The sequence below is a fragment of the Cherax quadricarinatus genome, chromosome 32, assembly GCF_038502225.1.
Source record: "Cherax quadricarinatus isolate ZL_2023a chromosome 32, ASM3850222v1, whole genome shotgun sequence".
Classification (NCBI taxonomy): domain Eukaryota; kingdom Metazoa; phylum Arthropoda; class Malacostraca; order Decapoda; family Parastacidae; genus Cherax; species Cherax quadricarinatus.
Genome location: NC_091323.1, coordinates 4,689,045 through 4,715,379, shown reverse-complemented (window position 1 = coordinate 4,715,379; position 26,335 = coordinate 4,689,045). Strand labels below are relative to the sequence as shown.

The 26,335-nt window shown below is 40.1% G+C and overlaps 1 protein-coding gene across 1 annotated transcript in view; it reads left to right on the top strand.

Annotated features, from left to right (window-relative positions):
• Positions 1–26,335, top strand: part of LOC128690170 (nephrin-like) — a 398,545-nt gene that overhangs the window by 229,227 nt on the left and 142,983 nt on the right. The window contains exons 4-5 of the mRNA XM_070090735.1: positions 12,787–13,083; positions 18,411–18,541. Of these exons, the coding sequence (XP_069946836.1) occupies positions 12,787–13,083; positions 18,411–18,541 (428 nt within the window). The remainder of the gene's footprint in view (positions 1–12,786; positions 13,084–18,410; positions 18,542–26,335) is intronic.

The following is a 26,335-nucleotide window of genomic DNA, read 5'->3' as shown; positions in this document are numbered from 1 at the left end:
AGCTTTAGTCTGTGTGGTTTCTGGAGAATCACTAACTTTGTTTTCAACACTGTGTAATTCTAACGGCACTAGTTTATTTATTGTCCGCTTATTTACTTCACCTTTCCTTAAAACATCAACTGTCCTGATGATTCCATTTGCATCAGCAAGTGGCCATTGGGACCTCAGACCATCTTTGTCAATAATCACTATGTCACCAGGTCTTAAGGACTTACGATTTTCAGGAACACCAGCTCCATTGAAGTGTTCCCTAATGGAGGTGAGATAGTCTTCTCGCCAAATTTTCTCCCAACGTTCAATCACTTTATTAAGGTGTTTGAATTTACATCTGAGTTGCTCAGGTTCGAAATAAGGAGGATCCTCTATGATTTCTTTATCATTCATGGGAGGAACAGGTTCGAGCCTTCTCCCATGGAGTAAATGACATGGATTTAACACTTCTGAATTATCCAGATCATCGGTAACATAAGTTAGAGGTCTGTTGACTCTATTTTCTATTTCAGTTACAACTGTATGGAATTCTTCTAAGTCGATTCTCTGACGATGAAGAGCCTTCCTTAAATGTACTTATGGTTGATCAAAGATCTTGCTTATATAAGCAGCACCAGCAACAAAGTTCGTTGCAGTATCTGAAATCATCAGTCTGGGACATGCCCTTCTGGCTGCAAACCTTCTGAATAATTTGATAAAGATTTCAGCAGACATGTCAGTAGCTACTTCTAGATGTACTGCTCTAGTTGTAGCACAAGTGAACAAACAGATGTACACCTTGACGGGAACTTTGTCAACTGTGTGTCAGCTACCCCACCATGTAACACGTTGCTGTGGGCGTTTTGCACAATCAGTTTTGTTAGCCAATGATTCTTGGGGATCAATATTGGATGTATGGCTTCTTTAAGTAGTGAAGAATTATGAATGCTTCCTCGACATCTTATAATCTTTTCTGAGTCGAGAAAATGTCCTAAAGAATTAATCATGACTGATTTCTTTGGGGATTTATTTTGTGTTTCCAGAAATTTATATTCTGTAGAGAAAACATCTTTCTGTATTAGTTTCACCCAGAATTTAATGGGTTCAAGACATTCATAATTAGGTTTCATTCCTTTAATGAATTTAAAGACAAGAGCTGTAACTCTTAAGAGTTTACCCAAAGATGACTATTTAGATCCATCAGTGACTGTTTCTGTTGTGTTTGCAGTATTTACACAATTTTTTTGTGTTCAAGCAAGCTGTTTCTTCTGGCATAATGTGAGCTTTTTGCTGAGGCCAGTTATTTTCATTAGAGAGCCAGTTCGGTCCGTGGAGCCATAATTTTTTATCCACAAATTTCTTGAGTGGGACACCACGTGACAACATGTCAGCTGGATTCTCTTGGGTAGAGACGTGGAGACAGAGATAATCTCTCTGCATTTCTTTTATTTCTGCTACTCTGTTCTGTACATAGACCAACTTACTCTTATTATTTCTTAACCACTGGAGAACTGCTTCATTATCACTCCAGATCACGGTTTTCTCAATAGTGAGATGATCAAGTACTTTGTTGAGATAGACAGCTAATTTTGTGCCTACATAGAGTGCTGTCAGTTCCAATTGTGGTACTGTTCTGACCTTCAAGGGTGCTACCCTGGCCTTTGAAGTAATTAGTGTACTTCCTTCAGCATTACTCATGTAAGCTACAGCGCCATAACCTCTGGTTGACGCATCACAGAACACATGTAATGTGTACTTGTTTCCCTCTTGACCTATTTGTCTGGGAAATTTAATTTGATGAAGTTGTTTAAACTCCTTGGATATTTCATCCCATGCTTGACTCATTTCTAGAGGCAAGTTCTCATCCCATCCAATTTTGAGTTTCCATGCATCTTGCGTAAGTATTTTATCTTTTATGGTAATTTGGTGAGACGAGTCCTAGAGGATCAAAACATTGTGATACCTCTGACAGTAAACTACGTTTAGTGAGTGTAGTGCATGATTTATTGTTTATCCTTCTGAGACTCAAAGTATCTTCCTGTGTGTTCCAGTTAAGTCCCAGCATATTGTTGCAATCAGGAATTTCAGTTTCAGTGAAATCTTGTTTGATAAGTTCCCTTAATTGCTTTGAATTTGTATTCCACATCCTTAGAGGCATATTTGCTTCTTTGAGGATCATGTGGATTTTCAGGCCACAAGAATCGAGTATAATCTCTATCTATTTCTTGTTGTCCTACTCTTAAGAAAGTTTTGGAAATATCAGCCGTGTAGGCATATGGGTTTGTGCGAAATTTCATAAGCACGTCTCCAAGCTTCTCAGTTAGTGAGGGTCCGGTCATCAGACAGTCATTAAGACTTGCTACATCTTTATTTGCACGTGCGCTGCAATTATATACAACACGTAGTGGAGTGGTTTCAGAATCTTTTCTGACTCCATGGTGCGGGAGATAATGAGCGTCTGTCTTCAACTTGTCTTCGACTACTTTCTCAATGAATTTATTGTCCAACTGTTCTTGTATGATATTATCATAGACAGTCAGTAGCTCTGGATTCTTCCTGAGCTCATGTATTTGTGCTTTCATCTGTCCGAAAGCCATGCGATAATTGCTAGGCAGATGTGGTGGATTTGATTTCCATGGTAACCTAACCCAATACTGTCCATCTTTATACTTGACAGTGTCCAAATATTGGTTATAAGTCTGAGACTCTTGTGGGCTTGGTTTATTTACATCAATACCTATCGCATCTAAATCCCACAACTTATCAACTGGTTCATTCATTTCTTCCAGTAATGATAATTTTTGCTGTGGTACATGATCAGCGGTTATTCTCGTAACTAGTACATTTTCCACTGAATCAATATCAGCTTCTTTCCCACTTTGAGAGGGAATGGGACCACATATCATGTGGCCTCCTGCTGTTTTCAGCAAGTGAACATCATGTTTACTTACTATATTTTGCACAAAACAGTGATAATAATCACTTCCAATGATTAAATTAATTGGACTAATAGTGTCCGTCTGTATGTCAGGACAGGCTAACTTGACCTTAGCTGCTTTCAGTGCTGCAACTGTTTCTTTTAATCCCTGGTTCTGCACAGACTTAGGAAAATCATCTACTACCACAGCTTCTACTGTCTTTTTCTTGTTTCCTAAACAACAGTGATTCTGGCTAGGTCATATGTCTGTTTACCAGAATTTTGAAAAAAAAAAAAAAAAACAGCTTTATCTAACTGTATTTTGGCATAGGGTTGTTTACTCAGTTTCAGCAACACTGATCATCTTATGAAGGACCTTTGTGAGCCTTGATCAAATAGTGTTAGCACATTGCTTTTTGTATAGTTTATTAGATAACTCAACTCGAGCTATCGGGAGAGCAGTTGCTCTTCCCCAGTAAGCATTTTCCTCCCTTGTGTTCACCTAAACACTTGATGCACCCTTTCAGCTGATGAACACGTTGTTTACGTGCCTCCATTGATGTGTATTGACTACAATACTGTGCCCAATGTGTTCCATCACAAAGTACACATTTTGGAGTACGTTTATGTACTCACCTAATTGTCGTTGCAGGGGTCGAGACTCGGCTCCTGGTCTGTTTACTGTCTGTTGTATTCACAGCTTGATAAGTGCCTATATAGGATTTCCCATTCTGTGGTTTAGTGGGAGTAGGTATACTCTTTTTATACTGAGTTGAAGGTTTATTATCCACGGGATTTGTGGATTTTTCATCTTGTCTCGTTGCTTGCATGCATGAAACTATTGTTTGTAAACCATTGCTAATTTCTTCACAAGTGAAATAGCGTTTATTGAACATAATATTTAATCGTTCAATAGTTTGTGGTGACAACTTATCTTGTACAATACCACTGATAAACCAATCACATTGTCTTAGGTCATATTTAGCACCTAGAGATCTGAGACTATTGTCTAATGTGATTCTAAATGCCTGTAAGTCTGGAAAACAATGTTTGGGTGGCTTCAAGCTTGATATTAAGACTGCATGTCTAACTCTAGCCTTGTCAGCATCGAAGTAATTGTCTGCTAAGACACGTAAGGCTATTTGATAATTACCTTTAACCACCGGAAATGACTTAATCAGTTCATAGGGTTCTCCCTTCACAAGACATTTAAGATAATTGAACTTAGCAATCTCATCTACGGCAGTTCGTGAATTTACTATGGATTGAAAACCACTAATGAATACTTCATAATTATGACCTTGGAAAATAGGTAATGACAAGGTAGGTAAGCTTGGTAATGGTACAGTAGTTGTTATAGGTGTAACAGGTGTTTGACTACTAGTTACAGTAGGTCTCTGTGACAGAGTTTTGCGGCAAATAGCCTGTACTCCTGTCCACCTTAATTGTTGATTACTAAAAGTATCCAAAACATTTTTAATTTCATCCTCAGATGGATCTGATTCTAGAAATTCATTTTCATAATGTGTATAGTCTGAATTAATAATTTTCAGACTCTGTGTAAGTAATTCAAATTTTGCCTCAAGATCATCAAAATCTATGTTTGTATCTTGAGTTAATCCTATACAGACTGAAATTAGATTTTCTAATTGTGTAATCTTAGTCTGTAAAGACTGAAACTGAGTTTTCAAACAAGCCATTTTAATGGTATACTGAAAATTCTAGCACCACACATAGAGTGTTTAAAAAACACTGTACTGCTATAAACAGCTGAGTTTTTGTTATACTTAAGTCAGCAATAATCGAGTCAGACACTACTGACCCACTAAGCTTAACCTCAGGGACAATGACCATGAAGGGTACAGAGTACATATGGCTGGTGTTTATGGCTTGAGTTTGCTGTGTCAGCCTGACCACGTTGAGTCACAGTAAATAACGACGTTATACACTTCATTCACAATATGCTATAAATGTCACTGTATAACTGTAAATCATACGTGTACATTTCTTACACATATATAAATGTCACTGTTAATATATATATGAAAGCTTACATTTTATATATAGTTTCCTTTAATATAACAAACTGAACAGCAGTTGGGTTGCTGCTGTCGTCAGCATTTCTCGAGCTGGAGTGCAGTGGATGATGGGTACCATCCCCCGTTTTCTGTTGGGCGAGTCACCCAGCTCCTGTTTCCTTTGGGTAATGGGTGAAAGCCGGGCGAGCACCTCTCATTGTCTATTGGCTTCCTGTTCTCTGTGATTGAGCCTGGAGAGACTCATTTATAGTGATTTATATTGTAAAACACTAGTTTTACAGCTTTTTTCGAAGGATCTTGCCTTGAAGGTTATTTGTACACTGTAGTACAACATATTTGGACCACAGTCTGGCCTAAATCCGGTTCGAAGGGCCAAATTGTTGAGAAATGGTTTACCAGCTAAGGTTAAAGTTTAAATATAGGAGGAACTTAGCTTGATAAGACAGCTATCGCCCATCCAGCCACGCCTGCAGGCGAGGTCTTAAGAAGCTGTCTTAACCACTTTGCAACAGGCTGAAATGGAAATGTGTTAATAATAAATTACCTCTAGGGTTTATTATGTCAGCACATTTCATTCACTGATTGCTGACAAAACTTACATGTGTGGACTGAAAGGTCCGCTTCTCACCTTGAGTCTGCCCAGGTTGACATATTTCCTATACTGCACGAATATGACAGTATTCTGAGGCAGATTTTTATGAAAGTACTTAACGTTACTCCAGAAGACGGGCAGCGGAACCAAGCTACATTTCCAGTCTGACTAGGAGGCATTGGTGTCCGCAAGTCATCACAGATTGCACTACCTGCTTTTCTGTCCTCATGCATTGCATTTAAAGGGCTTGTAGCAGCGATTCTACCTGAACATCTTAGGGATAAGATTGGAGCCCAAGACGAGTAGTTCGTTGATGGAGCCATGATCTGGAATAATCTAATGGACTCGGAAACCAGACCTGCTACCCCCCAACAACTACAAACAGTCGCACTGGGATGGCCCAGTAGTAAAGAATATGGTCTCAACAATGCTTCAGTGTGTGTCAGGGAAGGATAAATCCCGCCTCCTAGCAGCGAGAACTCCTCATGTAGGGGACTTTCTGTTGGCTGTTCCCAAATCCAGCCTTGGCACATGCCTCTACCCACAGACCATCCGCATTCGTGTTGCCCTTCGACTTGCCTCCCCTATTCTTTCTGAACACAAGTGTATTTGTAGCAGTGAAGCAGCAGACAGATTCGAGTACAGTGGTCTTGTGTGTCGTAAATCCGAGGCATAGATTGCAAGACATGAAGAGATTAATAACATCAAGAGGAGCCTCACAACAGCTGGATGCCCAGCAGTAAGGGAGCCACCCCAACTATGCAAATCTGATGGCAGCCAAAAGCGTCCAAATGGTATCACCCTTCAAGCCTGGACAGACGACAAGCAGGTGGTGTGGGGCTACACCTGTGCATCTGCCTTGGCTGATATCTATCTCCAGTACACCAGGGAGGAAGGAGGGGGAGCCGCCAGCTTCAGGGAGTGCCAAAAGTCGAGAAAAACGGAGAACTTGCCCATCATTATGTGTTTGTTCCCATAGGGTCGGAGACCTTGGCTCATGGGGAAAGAGTGCATCTAAGTTCCTCAAGGGGCTAGGCAAAAGACTCAACAGGGTAACTAAGGATCCCAGGGCAGCTCCTTTTCTGTTCCAGTGACTCAGAGCTGCTGGTCAGATAGGTAATGCCTGCTGAATTTTGGGAACGCACCCCAGCTCTGAGGAGCTGGATGAGATTTTTTGCATTATAATCGTTGACAAACACTTAACAATATGTACTAGACATATATCTCATATATCATGTACTGTATATGCCATCGTTATATCAACAATGTATCTCTAAATCTTTTGTTCCACATTATGTAATAAAATATATCTATTAGTAAAAATAATGAAAAGATGGGGTGGTAGGGGAAGTGGAATATTTAAATGGCTTTGAGAAGAAATCCAAATATTCTTCCTTGATGCCTTTTTATCTACTTCTCCAAGGCTATGGGTCCCACAATTTACACCAGAGTTGGACCCCATCATATATATATATATATATATATATATATATATATATATATATATATATATATATATATATATATATATATATATATATATATATATATATATATATATATATATATATATATAACGAAACGTTGCACTTGCAGCACTAACAGACACAAAAATTATAGCAAATATTGTGGCGGGAATCAGATGACATGAAGCGAGAGGGTAGTAGTAATTGCAGTAGTAGTAGTAACGTGAATAGAAGCACCAGCAGTATTAGTAGTAGTAGTAGTAGTAGAAGTAGTAGTAGTAGTATGGTTATTAGTGGGAGCGACTAGGCTTCATAATGACCTGCTTGGATGGGCCAGAGGTCCCATGCTGACAGGATATTATCCATGGGCAATATCCCGTTGGTTAAGATTTTGGATATGCTGAAGCAGCAGAATATCAGATGGTCTGTGTCAGTAGCAGCAATCAGAGCAGCCTCAGTGCATTGTCGTCTGCATAAATGTTCTTCACTAGTGACCAGCTTGGCTTCATTTCTCTGCTTACGGTGTCCATCGTTGCCTCTATGTTAAGACAGAGATCAATACAGAGATCATCAGTGTTAGACACAGAGACAACAGCCGTTTCGGCGGCATGATGTCTTATATTCACGGATCCTAATTTTTCCCTCTTAATTCTTCATGCCAAGCCTTCACCGTATTCATTATTTTCCTGTACTTATAGCAGAGATGATCTTGTCTTCTCTAGTTCTCACTGGAAGCAGAAAAGTTAGAAGCTATTTTAATATGATTTTTTGTGTAGTAGACTTGACACGTTATTTGCTACGTTGCTGTCCGGTCGAACGATAAACCTGGGAGGCTCTCAATCAACTCGGGTTGATGTCAAAGTAATTGAGAATGTTCATCACTCGTTTCCAGCAGTTACACATGAAGTAAATGGGGAAGTGAAGTGAGCTGATGAAACTAGTCATTCATGTGTACTCTTCCTCAACAAGCTGCGAACTGGAAATTCAGGAAGCTTTAAGGAAGGAGCCGGTAGCTACTCCTGCTTTGGTGCTAGTGTCGTGGAAAGAAAAGAAATGTTCGTTTGCCGTAATAATTCAACGAAAAATAATTTTTTACATGCCAGTAGCAGCAGCGTCGAGGAGTGATAGGTTGTTAGTCCTTCTCTAGAGTAAACTTAACTACAAGTATTTCGATCGCTACCTGTTCCGATAAACGTATACTTTAACCTCACCACCTCAGTGCCTCACTGTCTCAGGGCCTCAGTGCTTCACTGTCTCGGTGCCTCAGTGCTTCACTGTCTCGGTGCCTCAGTGCTTCACTGTCTCAGTGCCTCAGTGCTTCACTGTCTCATTGCCTCAGTACTTCACTGTCTCAGTGCCTCAGTGCTTCTGTCTCAGTGCCTCAGTGCCTTACTGTTTCAGTGCCTCAGTGCTTCACTGTCTCAAGGCCTCAGTGCTTCACTGTTTCGGAGCCTCAGTGCTTCACTGTCTCAGTGCCTCAGTGCTTCACTGTCTCAGTGCCTCAGTGCTTCACTGTCTCGGTGCCTCAATGCTTCACTGCCTCAGTGCCTCAGTGCTTCACAGTCTCGGTGCCTTAGTGCTTCACTGTCTCAGTGCCTCAAGGCTTCACTGTCTCAGTACCTCAGTGCTTCACTGTTTCACTGCCTCAGTGCTTCACTGTCTCAGTGCCTCAATGCTTCACTGTCTCAGCCCCTCAGCGCTTCACTGTCTGAATGTCTCAGTGCTTCACTGTCTCAGTACCTCAGTGGTTCACTGTCTCAGTGCCTCAGTGCTTCACTGTCTCAGTGCCTCAGTGCGTCACTGTCTCAGTGCCTCAGTGCTTCACGGTCTCAGTACCTCAGTGCTTCCCTGTCTCAGTACCTCAGCACTTCACTGTCCCAGTGCCTCAGTGCTTCACATTCTCAGTGCCTCAGTGATTCACTGTCTCAGTGCCTCAGTGCTTCACTGTTTCGGTGCCTCAGTGCTTCACTGTCTCAGTGCTTCACTGTCTCATTGCCTCAGTGTTTCACCGTCTCAGTGCCTCATTGCTTCACTGTCTCAGTGCTTCACTGTCTCAGTGTCTCAGTCCTTCACTGTCCAAGTGCCTCCGTGCTTCACTGTCTCAGTGCCTCAGTGCTTCACTGTCTCAGTGCTTCACTATTTCAATGCATCAGTGCTTCACTGTATCAGTGCCTCAGTCCTTCACTGTCTCAGTGCCTCAGTGCTTCACTGTCTCAGTGCTTCACTGTCTCAGTGCTTCACTGTCTCAGTGCTTCACGCTCTCAGTGCCTAAGTGCTTCACTGTCTCAGTGCTTCACGCTCTCAGTGCCTCAGTGCTTCACTGTCTCAGTGTCTCAGTGCTTCACTGTCTCAGTGCTTCACAGTCTCGGTGCCTCAGTGCTTTACTGTCTCATTACCTCAGTGCTTCACTGTCTCGGTGTCTCAGTGCTTCACTGTCTCAGTGCTTTACTGTCTCAGTGCCTCAGTGCTTCACTGTCTCAGTGCCTCAGTGCTTCACTATCTCAGTGCCTCAGTGCTTCACTGTCTCAGTGCCTCAGTGGTTCACCCGCTCAGTGCCTCAGTCCTTCACTGTTTCAGTGCCTCAGTGCTTCGCTATCTCAGTGCTTCACTGAGTGCTCTCAATGTCTCAGTGCTTCACTGTCTCAGTGACTATGTGCTTCACTATTTCAGTGACTCAGTGCTTCACTGTCTCAGTGCCTCAGTGGTTCACTGTCTCAGTTCCTCAGTGCTTCACCCGCTCAGTGCCTCAGTCCTTCACTGTCTCAATGTCTCAGTGCTTCGCTATCTCAGTGCTTCACTGCCTGAGTGCTCTCAATGCCTAAGTGCTTCATTGTCTCGGTGCCTCATTGCTTCACTGTCTCAGTACCTCAGTGCTTCACTGTCTCAGTACCTCAGTGCTTCTCTGTCTCAGTACCTCAGTGCTTCACTGTCTCAGTGCTTCACTGTCTCGGTGCCTCAGTGCTTCACAGTCTCGGTGCCTCAGTGCTTCACTGTTTCATTACCTCAGTGCTTCACTGTCTCGGTATCCCAGTGCTTCACTGTCTCAGTGCTTTACTGTCTCAGTGCCTCAGTGCTTCACTGTCTCAGTGCCTCAGTGTTTCACTGTCTCAGTGCCTCATTGCTTCACTGTCTCAGTGCTTCACTGTCTCAATATCTCAGTCCTTCACTGTCTCAATGCCTCCGTGCTTCACTGTCTCAGTGCCTCAATGCTTCACTGGCTCAATGCTTCACTATTTCAGTGCCTCAGTGCTTCACAGTCTCAGTGCCTCAGTGCTTCACTGTCTCAGTGCCTCAGTGCTTCACTGGCTCAGTGCTTCACTGTCTCAGTGCCTCAGTGCTTCACTGTCTCAGTGTCTCAGTGCTTCACTGTCTCAGTGCTTCACTGGCTCAGTGTCTCAGTGCTTCACTGTCTCAGTGCCTCAGTGCTTCACTGGCTTAGTGCTTCACTGTCTCAGTGCCTCAGTGCTTCATTTGGCTCAGTGCTTCACTGTCTCAGTGTCTCAGTGCTTCACTGTCTCAGTGGCTCAGTGCTTCACTGGCTTAGTGCTTCACTGTCTCAGTGCCTCAGTGCTTCACTGGCTCAGTGCTTCACTGTCTCAGTGCTTCACTGGCTCAGTGCTTCACTGTCTCAGTGCCTCAGTGCTTCACTGGCTCAGTGCTTCACTGTCTCAGTGCCTCAATGCTTCACTGTCTCAGTGTCTCAGTGCTTCACTGTCTCAGTGTCTCAGTGCTTCACTGTCTCAGTGCCTCAGTGCTTCACTGGCTTAGTGCTTCACTGTCTCAGTGCCTCAGTGCTTCACTGGCTCAGTGCTTCACTGTCTCAGTGCCTCAGTGCTTCACTGTCTCAGTGTCTCAGTGCTTCACTGTCTCAGTGCTTCACTGTCTCAGTGCTTCACTGTCTCAGTGCTTCACTGTCTCAGTGTCTCAGTGCTTCACTGTCTCAGTGTCTCAGTGCTTCACTGCCTCAGTGCCTCAGTGCTTCACTGGCTTAGTGCTTCACTGTCTCAGTGCCTCAGTGCTTCACTGGCTCAGTGCTTCACTGTCTCAGTGCCTCAGTGCTTCACTGGCTTAGTGCTTCAGTGTCTCAGTGTCTCAGTGCTTCACTGGCACAGTGCTTCACTGTCTCAGTGCCTCAGTGCTTCACTGGCTTAGTGCTTCACTGTCTCACTGTCTCAGTGCCTCAGTGCTTCACTGTCTCAGTGCCTCAGTGCTTCACTGTCTCAGTGTCTCAGTGCTTCACTGTCTCAGTGTCTCAGTGCTTCACTGTCTCAGTGTCTCAGTGCTTCACTGTCTCAGTGTCTCAGTGCTTCACTGTCTCAGTGTCTCAGTGCTTCACTGTCTCTGTGTCTCAGTGCTTCACTGTCTCAGTGTCTCAGTGCTTCACTGTCTCAGTGTCTCAGTGCTTCACTGTCTCAGTGCCTCAGTGCTTCACTGTCTCAGTGCCTCAGTGCTTCACTGTCTCAGTGTCTCAGTGCTTCACTGTCTCAGTGTCTCAGTGCTTCACTGTCTCAGTGTCTCAGTGCTTCACTGTCTCTGTCTCAGTGCTTCACTGTCTCAGTGTCTCAGTGCTTCACTGTCTCAGTGTCTCAGTGCTTCACTGTCTCAGTGCGGCATAAGTTAATAATGCCTCTAAATATTCGCCTTAAAGATCTGAGAGGAGTCAGTAGAGTCGTTCACAAGTATTATAAGTAAACAACATCTGAGAGGAGTCAGTAGAGTCGTTCACAAGTATTATAAGTAAACAACATCTGAGAGGAGTCAGTAGAGTCGTTCACAAGTATTATAAGTAAACAACATCTGAGAGGAGTCAGTAGAGTCGTTCACAAGTATTATAAGTAAACAACATCTGAGAGGAGTCAGTAGAGTCGTTCACAAGTATTATAAGTAAACAACATCTTAGAGGAGTCAGTAGAGTCGTTCACAAGTATTATAAGTAAACAACTGAGAGGAGTCAGTAGAGTCGTTCACAAGTATTATAAGTAAACAACATCTGAGAGGAGTCAGTAGAGTCGTTCACAAGTATTATAAGTAAACAACATCTGAGAGGAGTCAGTAGAGTCGTTCACAAGTATTATAAGTAAACAACATCTGAGAGGAGTCAGTAGAGTCGTTCACAAGTATTATAAGAAAACAACATCTGAGAGGAGTCAGTAGAGTCGTTCACAAGTATTATAAGTAAACAACATCTGAGAGGAGTCAGTAGAGTCGTTCACAAGTATTATAAGTAAACTAAAATACGGAAATTTATTCAATGAAATAATGAAGTAGAAAAATATTACGCGCAGAAATAGAATTCTGACCTCTTAAAGAGACCAAAATTACTAATTGTCTAAAATACATGAGCACTTTAACCTTCAAGACACTCAAATATTGCATTAAGTTATCAATACGGAAAGTTTGAAGATAATCAGATGCGACACTCAGAAATTATCGCATTTTATTCCTTGCCTTTTTTATTAGCACAATACAGCCGCTCTTGCGTGTAATTTGTCCGTAAAAACCTGCTAGCCTTCCTATGATGTACAAAATTATACCTGGCCAGTAGTTAACACACTGACCTGCGAGTTTCAGGACTCACTTGCCATGGGTATATTTTTTCCCCAGTTTTGCAAAGAGGATTCTGATTCACTTCTAAATGGATTTTGAAAGGAAACACTACAAGTGCAGGAACTATTAGGAAATTCCGAAGAAAGAATCTTTTATACATTCACTTGTGGATATACTCTTGTAGTGGGTAGATTTAAGGAGTAATTTTCCATTTCTGTTTAACTCCAAAATCTCTCTCCGTTCCTCCTTCCACAGTACCGCCCATGTCGATCAACCTCATGGGTGTTGATGGGCCAATCTCTGCGGGCGTGGGCGTGACTGTGGTGTGTATAGTGGTAGGAGCGCGGCCTCCGCCCACTGTTAGCTGGTGGCTGGATGGACGACCACTGAGGACAAGTGGAGAGAGACAGCGAGACAACGGTAACGTGACTGAGAGCAAGGTGGTGGTGGTGGCCACACCTGTCGACCAGAGCCGCTATCTCTCCTGCCGGGCCGAGACCCCCGGTCTACTACAGTCATCTCTTGAAGACGGTACTCGGCTGGTCGTCCACTGTGAGTATTGGATGGGAAAATTTAGAAGATAAACATACTAGGTCCTGGAAAACAACCACAGGATGGGGGAGTTTGAATGTGGTTATCTTCCATCTGTTATCACTAGCTTGTTATTGCGTACAGTGAGTACTTTCAGGGTAAATTTAAAGTATAGAACCGAGCCGCGGAGGCTGTGACCACTACTAGCGACCACAGGTAACCTACAGGACACATGTAGGTAACCTACAGATAGATGAGGAAATAGACACGTGTGTAACCTCTGGGTATCTTTATTTGTAGATATTTCGCCAGCAATAGCTTTATCAGTACAATTCAAGGACATAATATGAAGGATTATATACAAAAGATGAGGAAATCAGTCCCTCATCCTTTGAGTTAGTGAAAAACATCGTAGTTTTGAAGGAACAGAGGCACATTCCATGGGTATAACCTTTTTCCAATGGGAAATACCACCTACCAATGACAATGTCTTCGTCTGCTACACGTCCATCACGTGTCGTCGCCGGTATATAAAAGAAAGCTACATTACTGTGCTTCATTTCCTTCAGTCCCAAGGCTTAGGGACTGATTACCTTATGTTTTGTATATAATTCTTCATATTATTCCCTTGTATTGTATTGATAAAGTCACTGGATGGCGAAACGTCTACAGATAAAGATACCCAGATGTTGCACATGTGTCTAATCCTTCACCTTGTCGGTACTGTGCCATTTGTGTACAACGTACATGTATCCTCCGGTATAGAACATAAAAATATAAGAATTCTCTTCTAAGTCTGCTGGTTAGTGCTGTGTAGATCGCACTCATCCCTCCTAACCGTTTAGAAATAAAAACAGAAGAACATTTCAGTAGACCTACTGAAAATTAGACACTTCAGATTACAAGCTCTAACTCTCACAACTTTTTCAAAATTATAACTTGATCGAATCAAGACGTATTGAAACTTAAACAGAGACAAGCTAGTTATGCAAGCATTTCTTCTCTTATCAAAATTATAGGCAGTAATCCCAATGGATCCAAGGCCTATTTGCCTAATTTTTTTATTTACCCTAGGTCCATGGACACTCACTGACTGAACTCTCCCTGTGGTTTGTAACATAGCATGTCATATACAGTATACCGTCGATTAAGACGGTAATCAGGGTCCTGAAAATGCAGCGTTAGAGGAATCCGTGTTAAAGGAACTGAAGAACTTATTGGAAAATTAGGGTTACGGTCCTGGGACCCCCAAAAATGCCAAACTTTATTTTAGGTCTCCAAATCTTACGCAAATGAAAATGATAATGCAATTGTTGTTCATTGTCGTTATTTATTTTTTTCTGTTGTTCAAGGCTACAATGCAACAGAAATAATATTCATTACCCTAAATTGTGGTTGCTGGTGTTTGTGGATGATTGTGAAGGAGGGAGTGGAGAGGCATACTGAGGCTCATCTGGGCTGAGGTGGATGGTAGTCCAGTCAGTAAGTCAGTGCAGTCGAGTGAGTCATTAGGTCAGTCAAGTCAGTACAGTCATTCAGTTCAGTAGGTCAATCATTCCAGTCAGTAGGTCACTCATTCAAGTCAGTCAGTCAAGTCACTCAGTAAATCAATAAGTCAATTGGTAATGCCATTCAGTAAATCAGTCACGTTGGTTAGTAAAGCACTCAAGTCAGTAAATCAATCAAGTCATTCAGTAAAAAGTCAATACACAAATAACTCGCACATAGAAGAGTGGAGCTTACGACGACGTATCGGTCCGACTTGGACCATTTACAAAGTCACATTAGCTGAAAGGAGAGAAGGAGGTAGTATATATATTATTCTCAATCCTTCGGTGTCGCTATGGGCTCTCTATCTCCTGTTCTTGCAAATCTTTACATGGAATACTATGAGACTGTTCTTCCTACCATTGATGTGCGACCTTCACTCTGGCTCTGCTATGTAGATGACATCTTTGCTCTGTGGCCTCATGACTCTAGTCTCTTCCAACCATTTCTTGATGCTCTTAATAATCTTGCCTCTTCCATTAAGTTTAAAGCTGAATGAGAATCTAATTCCTTGCTTCCTTTCCTTGATGTTCATGCCCACCGCTCATATATAGGTTTTGCCTTTTCCGTTTACCACAAGCCTATGCACAGTGGCATGTACATTCACTACTTTTCTTATGCTTCCTCTGTCAAGAAAAGTGTTCTTATATCCCTCTTTCTCGGTGCTCTCCGCATTTGTGATAAACAGTTCCTTGATTCAGAAATTTCCACTCTTCATAATTCATTCACCCGTCTTGGCTACGCTTCCCATTTCATAGACTCTGCCTTCTCAGGTGCTAAACGTAATTTCTTCTCTCCCAAACTCTCTACTCCTAGAAACTCTTCTGTCCACTGCCTTTCCTACATTTCCGGTCTTTCTAATCTCAACAATTCTCTCCGTTCCTTAGACATAAAACTTACTTGTCGCCAGACTAACATTCCTCGCACTAATTTCGTTCATACCTCTCCTCACAGTACTTTGGAGAAACTGGCCGATCTCTTTTTGACAGACATAGTGAACACATAAGTAGTGTTAGGCTTTGCCGACACTAACAACTCTCTTTTCTGTCATGTCAGAGATCACAGTCATCCTATTGACTGGTCTTCTGCTAAAACTGTCTATCCCACTTCTCACTTTCACAGTCGCCGTCTGGTTGAATCCTCCCTTATACACAACTTTCCTTGTATGAATCTTAGTCGTGGCTTCATCTCTGTAGATGACTTCCTTTCCCACCACATTGTAAAATGCTCCAAACTTCAGAACACCCGTGACTTAACCTGATTCTTTTTCCCCTTCTCCCTCTTGCCCTTCCCGCTTTTCTCTTTTTTTATTGGGTTTTCTTTCTTCTCCCTTGGGTATTTGTTCTCTTATTACTTTATTGTTTTTCCACCCTCTGTGTTCTTGCCCCTGCCCACTGTGTTCTTGCTCCTACCCACTGTGTTCTTGCTCCTAACCTCTGTGTTCTTGCTCGTACCCTCTGTGTTCTTGCTCCTACACTCTGTGCTCTTGCTCCTACCCTCTGTGTTCTTGCTCCTACCCTCTGTGTTCTTGCTCCTACCCTCTGTGTTCTTGCTCCTACCCTCTGTGTTCTTGCTCCTACCCTCTGTGTTCTTGCTCCTACCCTCTGTGTTCTTGCTCCTACCCTCTGTGTTCTTGCTCCTACCCTCTGTGTTCTTGCTCCTACCCTCTGTGTTCTTGCTCCTACCCACTGTGTTCTTGCTCCTACCCTCTGTGTTCTTGCTCCTACCCACTGTGTTCTTGCTCCTAACCTCTGTGTTCTTGCTCGTACCCTCTGTGTTCTTGCTCCTACACTCTGTGCTCTTGCTCCTACCCTCTGTGTTCTTGCTCCTACCCTCTGTGTTCTTGCTCCTACCCTCTGTGTTCTTGCTCCTACCCTCTGTGTTCTTGCTCCTACCCTCTGTGTTCTTGCTCCTAGCCACTGTGTTCTTGCTCCTACCCTCTGTGTTCTTGCTCCTACCCACTCTGTTCTTCCTCCTACCCTCTGTGCTCTTGCTCCTACCCACTGTGTTCTTGCTCCTACCCACTGTGTTCTTGCTCCTACCCACTGTGCTCTTGCTCCTACCCTCTGTGTTCTTGCTCGTACCCTCTGTGTTCCTGCTCCTACCCTCTGTGTTCTTGCTTCTACCCTATGTGTTCTTGCTCCTTCCCTCTCTGGGCCTCTAGCTCCCTTGCAGTGCTCCTCTTTCTTAGCATTTGACTACAAATACTACTACTACTACCACCACCTCCACTACTACCTCTCTTGCTCCCGTCATCATCTGCTGGCCTATATATAATGCCTACTTCTCTCCTTTCTGTTAGTGTGACTTTGTAAATGGTCCAAGTCGGACCGAAACGTCGTCGTAAGCTCCTCTCTCCTATGTGCGGGTTATTTGTGTATTGTTCCAGTAACGGAATTGTGTCTTTTTTTGCTACAAATCAGTCAAGTCAGTAGGTCAGTCAGTCAAGTAAGTCATTCAGTAAATCATTCAAATCAGTAGGTCAGTCCAGTCAGAAAAAAAGTCAAGTCGGTAGATCAGACAGTAATTCAGTAAATCAGTTGTCATTTGATAATCAGTCAAGTCAGTAGGTCAGTAAGTTAGGCAGTAAAATTATTCGGTAAATCAGTCAATCAAGTCAGTAAGCCAGTCAGTAAATCAGGTCAATTATTCAGTAAACCAGTCAAGTCAGGTCAGTCAAGTCATTCAGTAAATCAGGTCAGTCAGTCAGTCAGTAAGTGTTACATTTGACTTCATCTCATTGAAGTGTTAATTATGACGGCATCTTCTTGAAGTGTTAACTATGCATCTTCTTGAAGTGTTAAATAGGTATCTTCTTGAAGTGTTAACTATGCAACTTCTTGAAGTGTTAACTATGACTGCAAGTTTTACGTGGGGCTCCATCTTCTTGAAGTTTTACCTGTAGCTTCACCTTCTTAAAGTTTTCTTTTGGTCCTCCTTCTTCTTGATGAAGATTGGCTCCCACATCTTCATAGACACTCCCTCACATAACTTTAATTATCCTCAGTACATCTTAAGAAGGGACGGATAAAGTTATTAAAGTTTGTGTAAATAATTACATTTTTCTTATTTTATGAAAATTATATTGACACTTGGTTTAATACCAATGTCAGTACAGGTTTAAATTACTTTATAAAATCATTCTCAATGCCGTAGCTCCAAGATTTCACAAATAAATCTGGATTGAACTGCAAATTATATGTGAATGTTGCTTGGTCATTGCAATCAAAAAAATATTCTGGAAAATAATGATACTGAAACAGATGGCAGAATAGCATAGAAATCGTTGCACGGAAAATTTAAAGACTTGATATCCGTCAGCAACGGATATGTCGTTTAACATTGTCTTTCCAACTGTGTTTTGACTTGTTCTATCTAGAATATTGTTGGTTAGTTGTGGCTCATTCCAATGAGGGATATTATATTTACCTTCCAAGGTACTGAAACAACGGTATTAATAGTTGGTTGAGAATTGTTCCAACTGTACTGTTATTGGGTAGATGCGTACTGTTCCAACTAGCGTATTATAGGCTAGTTATGAATTATTTCACCATAAGTATTTTTGGTTGTGAGTTGTTCCAACCACAGTGATATTGATGTTTTGATTTCTTCCACCTAGGGTATTACTGTTTAATTTTGGATTGTTCAAATTACAGTATTTTTTCCATGTTGTGAACTATTCAACTCTTGTGTAAATAGCGAGTTGTGAGTTGTTTTAGCCACTGTATTCTGATGTTTATATTTCATAACATGAAGAGCATCACATATTACAGTCACATATTAACCAGCTCTCTATACAGATGTTCCTGAAGTGAGCTTGAGCCTGGACTCGCACTTCCAGCTCCACGATATCAGGGAAGGTATGCATGTGTCCTTCACCTGCTCCGTCACTGCCGTCCCAGCACCTACTTCCGTTCACTTGTACAAGGATGTGAGTACCTGAAAAACCTAGTTGCTTTACATTAGATTTTTTTATATAAACTTGATATCTCCAGGTACCACTGAATACCCACAATACGAAGTTATTCTGTAATTACTTTACCATATATCAAACACTTGTCGGTATAATTCAGTAGCACATCAACACACTATTTTCAGTTATACTGTAGTTACTCTTAAGAGTTGTTTTTCAAAGAAAAACATAACTGTATTAGACACATGTGCAACATCTGGGTAACTTTACTGTGTAGATGTTTCACTTGCAGTTTTGATTGTTAAACAACTTAGCACGTGAGGCTTCATTACTTCAGTTCATTGTTTCGTGAACAGTTGAAGTTCCTGGGTTTAAATCCTAAGAGTGAGATGTTGATTTCCATATAATTTTGCTGGTTTGTAGCTTATATTGAATATAATATCTCGGAAAGCTCTGCAAATCTTGGGAAAATAATGAAATAGGTCAATGTTTGAAAGCTACCGATGTGTCTAACTTTCATGGAATTTTGTGTCAACCTTTGCTGGACACCTCAAGTTAATGTGGCATTGGAGGCGCCAGAACATTACATTTTCCTCACGTATAGAGTTGAAGTGTCTAAGTCGAATCCTTAGCAAGTCTGAAAAATGTGATAGCCTTTACAGCCTTACAAATTCTTCAAACAGACCAGCTCTTCCCACAAAGCACAAACAGTCACACTGGAACGCACCCATCGTGGGGAAAATCGCCCAAACAGTTCTCAACAATACACCAAGAAAGGAAGCGGTTAAGGCACCACATTCAGATTTTCTTTTAGTTGTTCCTAGTTCCTTCTACTCTGGCCACTCGCCTCGATCCTCAGACCATTCGGACTGGTGTGGTTCTTCCCTCAACCGCCCACATAGTCACCGAACATCGTAGCATTTGCGGCAAGGAGTCAGCTGATAAATTTGGGCTACATGGTCTCGTCTGTCATACTTGGGAAGGGACATATACCAGACACGAAGAAATCATTGAAATCATCAAGCGAAGTCTCGCCACAGCCCATTGCCCAGCAGAAACAGAACCTTAGGTAGTGAGGTCCAAGATGAGGGATTGTTGAGGTGGTTTGAACTTTCAGAGAGGCTGAACAAAATGGGATGATTAGGATGGCACATAAATCTGGAGTGGAGGGAAGCGGCCATTCCAAAAAGGATAGGAAGGAGAGGATAAGGAAGCTTTTAAATATTAGGGGCTTGGGTATACATTAGACTTTCGTGTCCATGTTAGATAGAGGTACATGGGGGAAAGTAGCTTTTATAATTTAAACGTATTGTTGGAGTATCAGCACGATAACATTAATGAAAAGATTCAGAGAAACTAGTTAGCCGGATTGGTGTCCTGGAAAGTATAGTATATGAACCCTAAAGGAGGGTAATGTTGTTGCAGTTCAGAGGTTCTCTAAACTAGATAAACAGTGTTTCAGTAAGTGAAAAAGTTTCTTTTCTTAAGTCATTATACCTCACTGGGAGATGGCCGGTATATATATATTTAAACGTATAAGAGAAAATTTAAAAAATGTCTTAATTTTAAGTGAGTTCTTGCTAATTGACCAGGTTTACCTATTCGGCCGATGTGTTTATATATATATTATATATATATATATATATATATATATATATATATATATATATATATATATATATATATATATATTAACACATCAGCCGAGTCCCACCAAGGCAGGGTGGCCCGAAAAAGAAAAACTTTCATCATTCATTCCATCACTGTCTTGCCCGAGGGGTGTTTTTTCGCTACAGTTTATAAAACTGCAACATTAACACCCCTCTTTCAGAGTGCAGACACTGTACTTCCCATCTCCAGGACTCAAGTCCGGCCTTCCGGTTTCCCTGAACCCCTTCATAAATGTTACTTTGATCACACTCCAACAACACGTCAAGTATTAAAACTCATTTGTCTCCATTTACTCCTATCGAATATGCTCACGCATGCTTGCTGAAAGTCCAAGCTCCTCCCACACAAAACCTCCTTTACCCCCTCCCTCCAACCTTTCCTAGGACGACCCCTACCCCGCCTTCCCTCCACTACAAATTTATACACTCTCGAAGTCATTCTGTTTCTCTCCATTCTCTCTACATGTCCGAACCACCTCAACAACCCTTACGTAGAATGAAAGGGGGTAAAGCAGCTGGAACTGACGGGATCATGACAGAAATGTCAAAATCAGGGGGAGTTATAGTGCTGAGTAGTTGGTATTTTTGTTTAATATATGTATGAAAGGGGGGAAGGTACCTTGGGAATGGCAGAGAGCATGTATCATTCCTTTATGTAAAGGGAATGGGGACAAAAGAGATTATAAAAATTATAGGGGAATAAGTTTACCGGGTATACCAGGTAAAGTACATATTAGGGTTATTACTGAAACACTTAGAGGTATGACAGAGAGCAGGATCGCAGATGAGCAAGGATGCTTTAGAAAGGGTAGGGGATGTGTAGATCAGGTGTTTACATTGAAGCATATATGTGAACAGTATTTAGATTAATGTAGGAAAGTTTTCATTGCATTTATAGATTTAGAAAAGGCATGTGATAGAGTGGATTGGGAAGCAATGTGGCAGATGTTGCAAATGTATGGAATAGGTAGTAAGTTACTAAATGCTGTAAAGAGTTTTAATGACGATAGTGAGGCTCAGGTTAGGGTGTGTAGGAGAGAGGGAGATTAATTCCCAGTAAAAGTGGAATATTATATATATATATATGTCGTGCCGAATATGTAAAACTGGTCAATTAGCAAGAACACATTTAAAATTAAGTCCTTTCTAAAATTTTCTCTTATACGTTTAAAGATACATTGTTTTCATTAATGTTGATGTAAAAATTTATAATTTTGCACCAAAAGGAACTTAGAAAGCTTACCTAACCTTATTATAACAAGAACAATTTATTTTAGCCTAACCCAGCTAAATATATTTTAGATTTGTTTACAATAATTTAATACTAAACAAACAAAGTGAAATATATTTTTTTCGTTAGGTTCAGAATGATTTTGGCGAAATTATTGCATACACAAATTTTCACTTGTCCTATATGGCAAGATGAGCGTTGCTATTTAAGCCAAGATGGCAAGTTCTGCCTATTCGGCACGACATATATATATATATATATTATATATATATATATATATATATATATATATATATATATATATATATATATATGCAATAAGATCAGAGTAAACAGGTGATTTTAAAATATGCAAAACAACCACTATGAAAGGGTAGTGAAATTCCAAGCTTTCGTGACTACTCACATTGTCAAGGAACTATGAAAGTAATACATCAAAGGAAGGCAATTAAAGGGCTTAGACCACACCTCACAGTCAACTCCCACAACAATGAGACACTTGACGCGGGACAATACCGGACTCATAAGAAAAGAGGAACACTGCAGTAGGTCCAACTAGACAGGTCCTCACGATATCCCACTAACAAAATATTCTACCCAACAAATAAGGTTTATTATTTGTCCAATGTATTATTAAACTCTAACCAAATTTTATTAATTATAAATGAGTCTAATTTATATAAACCTAAGGAAATATTCATATTATTGTCAAAACTGCTTTTTATGAAACAAGATTCAATTATATTCCTGTCGACCATGGACTTGCTTGATACTACTTTCTCAACTTTTTGAAAATCAATTGGGTGGTTAAAATCTCTCACATTAATAAATAGAGCATTGGAATCTTGTCCAGTTCTAATGCTATATTTATGTTGTTTTAATCTAAGTTCGAGATTTTTACCAGTTTGACTGTAATAAACTTTATCGCAAGTTTTACAAGGAATCTTATAGACACATCCGTCAGCATTTTGGGGGGAATTCTTTATCAAAAGTTTTTTTTACTGTATCAAGATATTTAAATACAACTTTAATATTAAAAGTCTTAAGAAGAGAAGGCATATCAACCAAGTTTTCATGGTAAGGGAGAACCAACATATTTTTAGTTGAATAAGGTTGGTTGTCCCTTTTTGGGTTGTAAAAAGTATTTATAGCAATTTTAAGTGATTTATCAATTACATTTCTCGGGTATTTCAGATCAATTGCTATTTTATAAATTTTGGATATTTCTTCATCTATGAACTCTGGACTAAAAATACGTAAAGCTCCCAAAAACATTGATGAGAAAACAGACAGTTTAACTCTATCTTGATGGGAAGAATAATAGTGTACATAGGAACAGTTATTTGTAGCTTTTCTGTAAATTTTAAATTTGAATTCATTATTATTCATAATATTTAAAACATCTAGAAAAGGCAATGAGTTATTTTCCTCAAACTCAACAGTAAAGTTTATAGAATGGACTAAGCTATTTAATTTGCCCAGGTAATGGTGTATATCTACATTCTTGGGCATAAGACATAAAATATCAACTTATCTGAACCACTTTACTCTATTAGGGAGGATTGCGTTAAGCAATCTTGTTTCAAAAAATTCCATGTATAGGTTACTAAGAACAGGTGAAAGAGGATTTCCCATTACCATACCAAATTTCTGAGTGTAAAACTTATCATTAAATACAAATTTTGCATCAACAATGCAAAGTTTAATAAGTTTAATGATGGTAGGAGTTGGCAATGGTAAATCATAATTAACGAGTTCTTCAGATAAGAAAGTTAATAAATCATCAACAGGAACTTTAGTAAACAAGGAAGTAACATCAAAACTAACCATGTTAAAATCATTTAAGTCGGCCAAGGAGCTTAATTTATCAACTAAATCTAAGTTGTTTTTAACATTAAAGTTAGAAATTTTGCCAACAATAGGGCTCAAAATGTCAACAAGCCATTTGGATAATTTGTACGAAACTGATCCTATGGAGCTAATAATTGGTCTGACTGGATTCCCTGGTTTGTGTGTTTTTATTAGTCCATACATGTAAGGTAAAGATGGTTTAGTGGTAGTAAATTGTTTAATTAATTCATCTTTGCCTTTCAGTAGAAGTTTTATTGTTTTATTGAAATTGCTGTTAGCAATTTCAATAAAAAAAATTTCAATAAAACAGCAATTTCAATAAAACAATAAAACTTCTACTAAAAGGCAAAGATGAATTAATTAAACAATTTACTTCAACTAATCCATCTTTACCTTACATGTATGGACGAATAAAAAAAACAAAGGTAATCCAATTAGACCAATTATTAGCTCCATAGGGTCAGTTTGGTAAAAATTGTCCAAATGGTTTGTTGACATTTTGAGCCCTATTGTTGGTAAAATTTCTAACTTCAGTGTTAAAAACAACTTAGATTTAGTTGATAAATTAAGCTCCTTGACCGACTTAAATAATTTTAAAATGGTTAGTTTTGATGTTACTTCCTTGTTTACGAAAGTTCCTGTTGATGATTTATTAAGTTTCTTATCTGAAGAACTCGTTAATTATGATTTACCATTGCCAGTTCTTATTATCATTAAACTTATTAAACTTTGCATTCTTGATGCAAAATTTGTATTTAATGATAAGTTTTACACTCAGAAATTTGGTATGGCAATGGGAAATCCTCTTTCAACTGTTCTTAGTAACCTATACATGGAATTTTTTGAAACAAGATTGCTTAACACAATCCTTAATAAAGCAAAGTGGTTCAATTATGTTGATGATATTTTATGTCTTATGCCCAAGAATGTATATATGCACGATTTCCTGGGCAAATTAAATAGCTTAGCCCATTCTATAAACTTTACTGTTGAGTTTGAGGAGAATAACTCATTGCCTTTTTTAGATGTTTTAATTATTAAGAGTAATAATGAATTCAAAATTAAAATTTACAGAAAAGCTACAAATAACTGTTCCTATGTACACTGTTATTCTTCCCATCAAGATAGAGTTAAACTGTTTTCTCATCAATGTTTTAGAGAGCTTTACGAATTTGTAGTCCAGAGTTCATAGATGAAGAAATATCCAAAATTTATGAAATAGCCATTGATCTGAAATACCCGAGAAATGTATTTGATAAATCTTTTAAAGTTGCTAGAAATACTTTTTACAATCCAAAAAGGGACAACCAGCCTTATTCAACTAAAAATATGTTGGTTCTCCCTTACAATGAAAACTTGGTTGATATGCCTTCTCTTCTTAAGACTTTTAATATTAAAGTTGTATTTAAATATCTTGATACAGTAAAAAAACTTTTGATAAAGAATTCCCCCCAAAATGCTGACTGATATGTCTTTAAGATTCCTTGTAAAACTTGCGATAAAGTTTATTACGGTCAAACTGGTAAAAATCTGGAACTAAGATTAAAACAACATAAATATAGCATAAGAACTGGACAAGATTCCAATGCTCTATTTATTCATGTAAGAGATTTTAACCATCCAATTGATTTTCAAAAAGTTGAGAAAGTTGTATCAAGCAATTCCATGGTTGACAGAAATATAATTGAATCTTGTTTCATAAAAAGCAGTTTTGATAATAATATGAATAATTCCTTAGGATTATATAAATTAGACTCATTTATAATTAATAAAATTTGGTTAGAGTTTAATAATACATTGGACAAATAATAAACCTTATTTGTTGGGTAGAATATTTTGTTAGTGGGATGTCGTGAGGACCTGTCTAGTTGGACCAGCGGACCTACTGCAGTGTTCCTCTTATGAGTCCGGTATTGTCGCTCGTCAGGCGTTTCTTTGTTGTGGGGGTTGACTGTGAGGTGTAGTCTAAGCCCTTTAATTGCCTTCCTTTGATGTATTACTTTCATAGTTTCTTGACAATGCGAGTAGTCACGAAAGCACTTGGAATTTCACTACTCTTTCATAGTGGATGTTTTGCATATATATATATATATATATATATATATATATATATATATATATATATATATATATATATATATATATATATATATATATATATATATATATATATATGTATATATATATGGAACATCGAATAGGCAGTCTGGACACCCACGATGCCTTGTACCTTCTCACAACGTGCTTGAGTCTGCCCAGGTTGACGTATTTCCTAAGATGTGCACTTTCATATGATAACCCTATTCTGCACGAATATGACAGTATCCTGATGCAGATTTTTACAAAAGTACTTAACCTTACTCTAGAACACGGGCAGTGGAACCAAGCTACACTTCCAGTCAGACTAGGAGGCATTGGTGTCCGCAACTTATCATAGATTGCGCTACCTGCTTTTCTGTCCTCATGAGCTGCATTCAGAGGGCTTGTAGCAGCGATTCTCCCTGAACATCTTAGGGACAAGATTGGAGTCCAGGACCAAAAGTTCATTGACGGACCCATGATCTGGGATAATCTAACTGGTTCTGAAAGCAGACCTGCTCCCCCCAATAACAACAAAACAGTCGCACTGGGATGGCCCAGCAGTGGAGAACATAGCCTCAGAAATGCTTCAGAGTGTGTCGGGGAAGGATAGATCCAGCCTCCTAGCAGTAAGAGCTCCTCATGCTTGGTTCCCAACTTCAGTCTTGGCACACGCCTCGACCCACAGACCATGCGCATCGGTGTTGCCCTTCGACTTGGCGCCCCTATTCTCGCCGAACTCAGGTGTATTTTTGGCAGTGAAGCAGACCGATTCGGGTACCATGTTCTTGTGTAATGTAAATCTGAGGGAAAGATTGCAAGACATAAGGAGGTTAATATTATCAAGAGGAGACTCACAACAGCCGGATGCCCAGCAGTAAGGAAACCACCCAAACTATGCAGATCTGATGGCAGCCAAAAGCGTCCAAATGGTATCACCCTTCAAGCCTGGACAGACGGCATGCAGGTGGTGTGGGACTA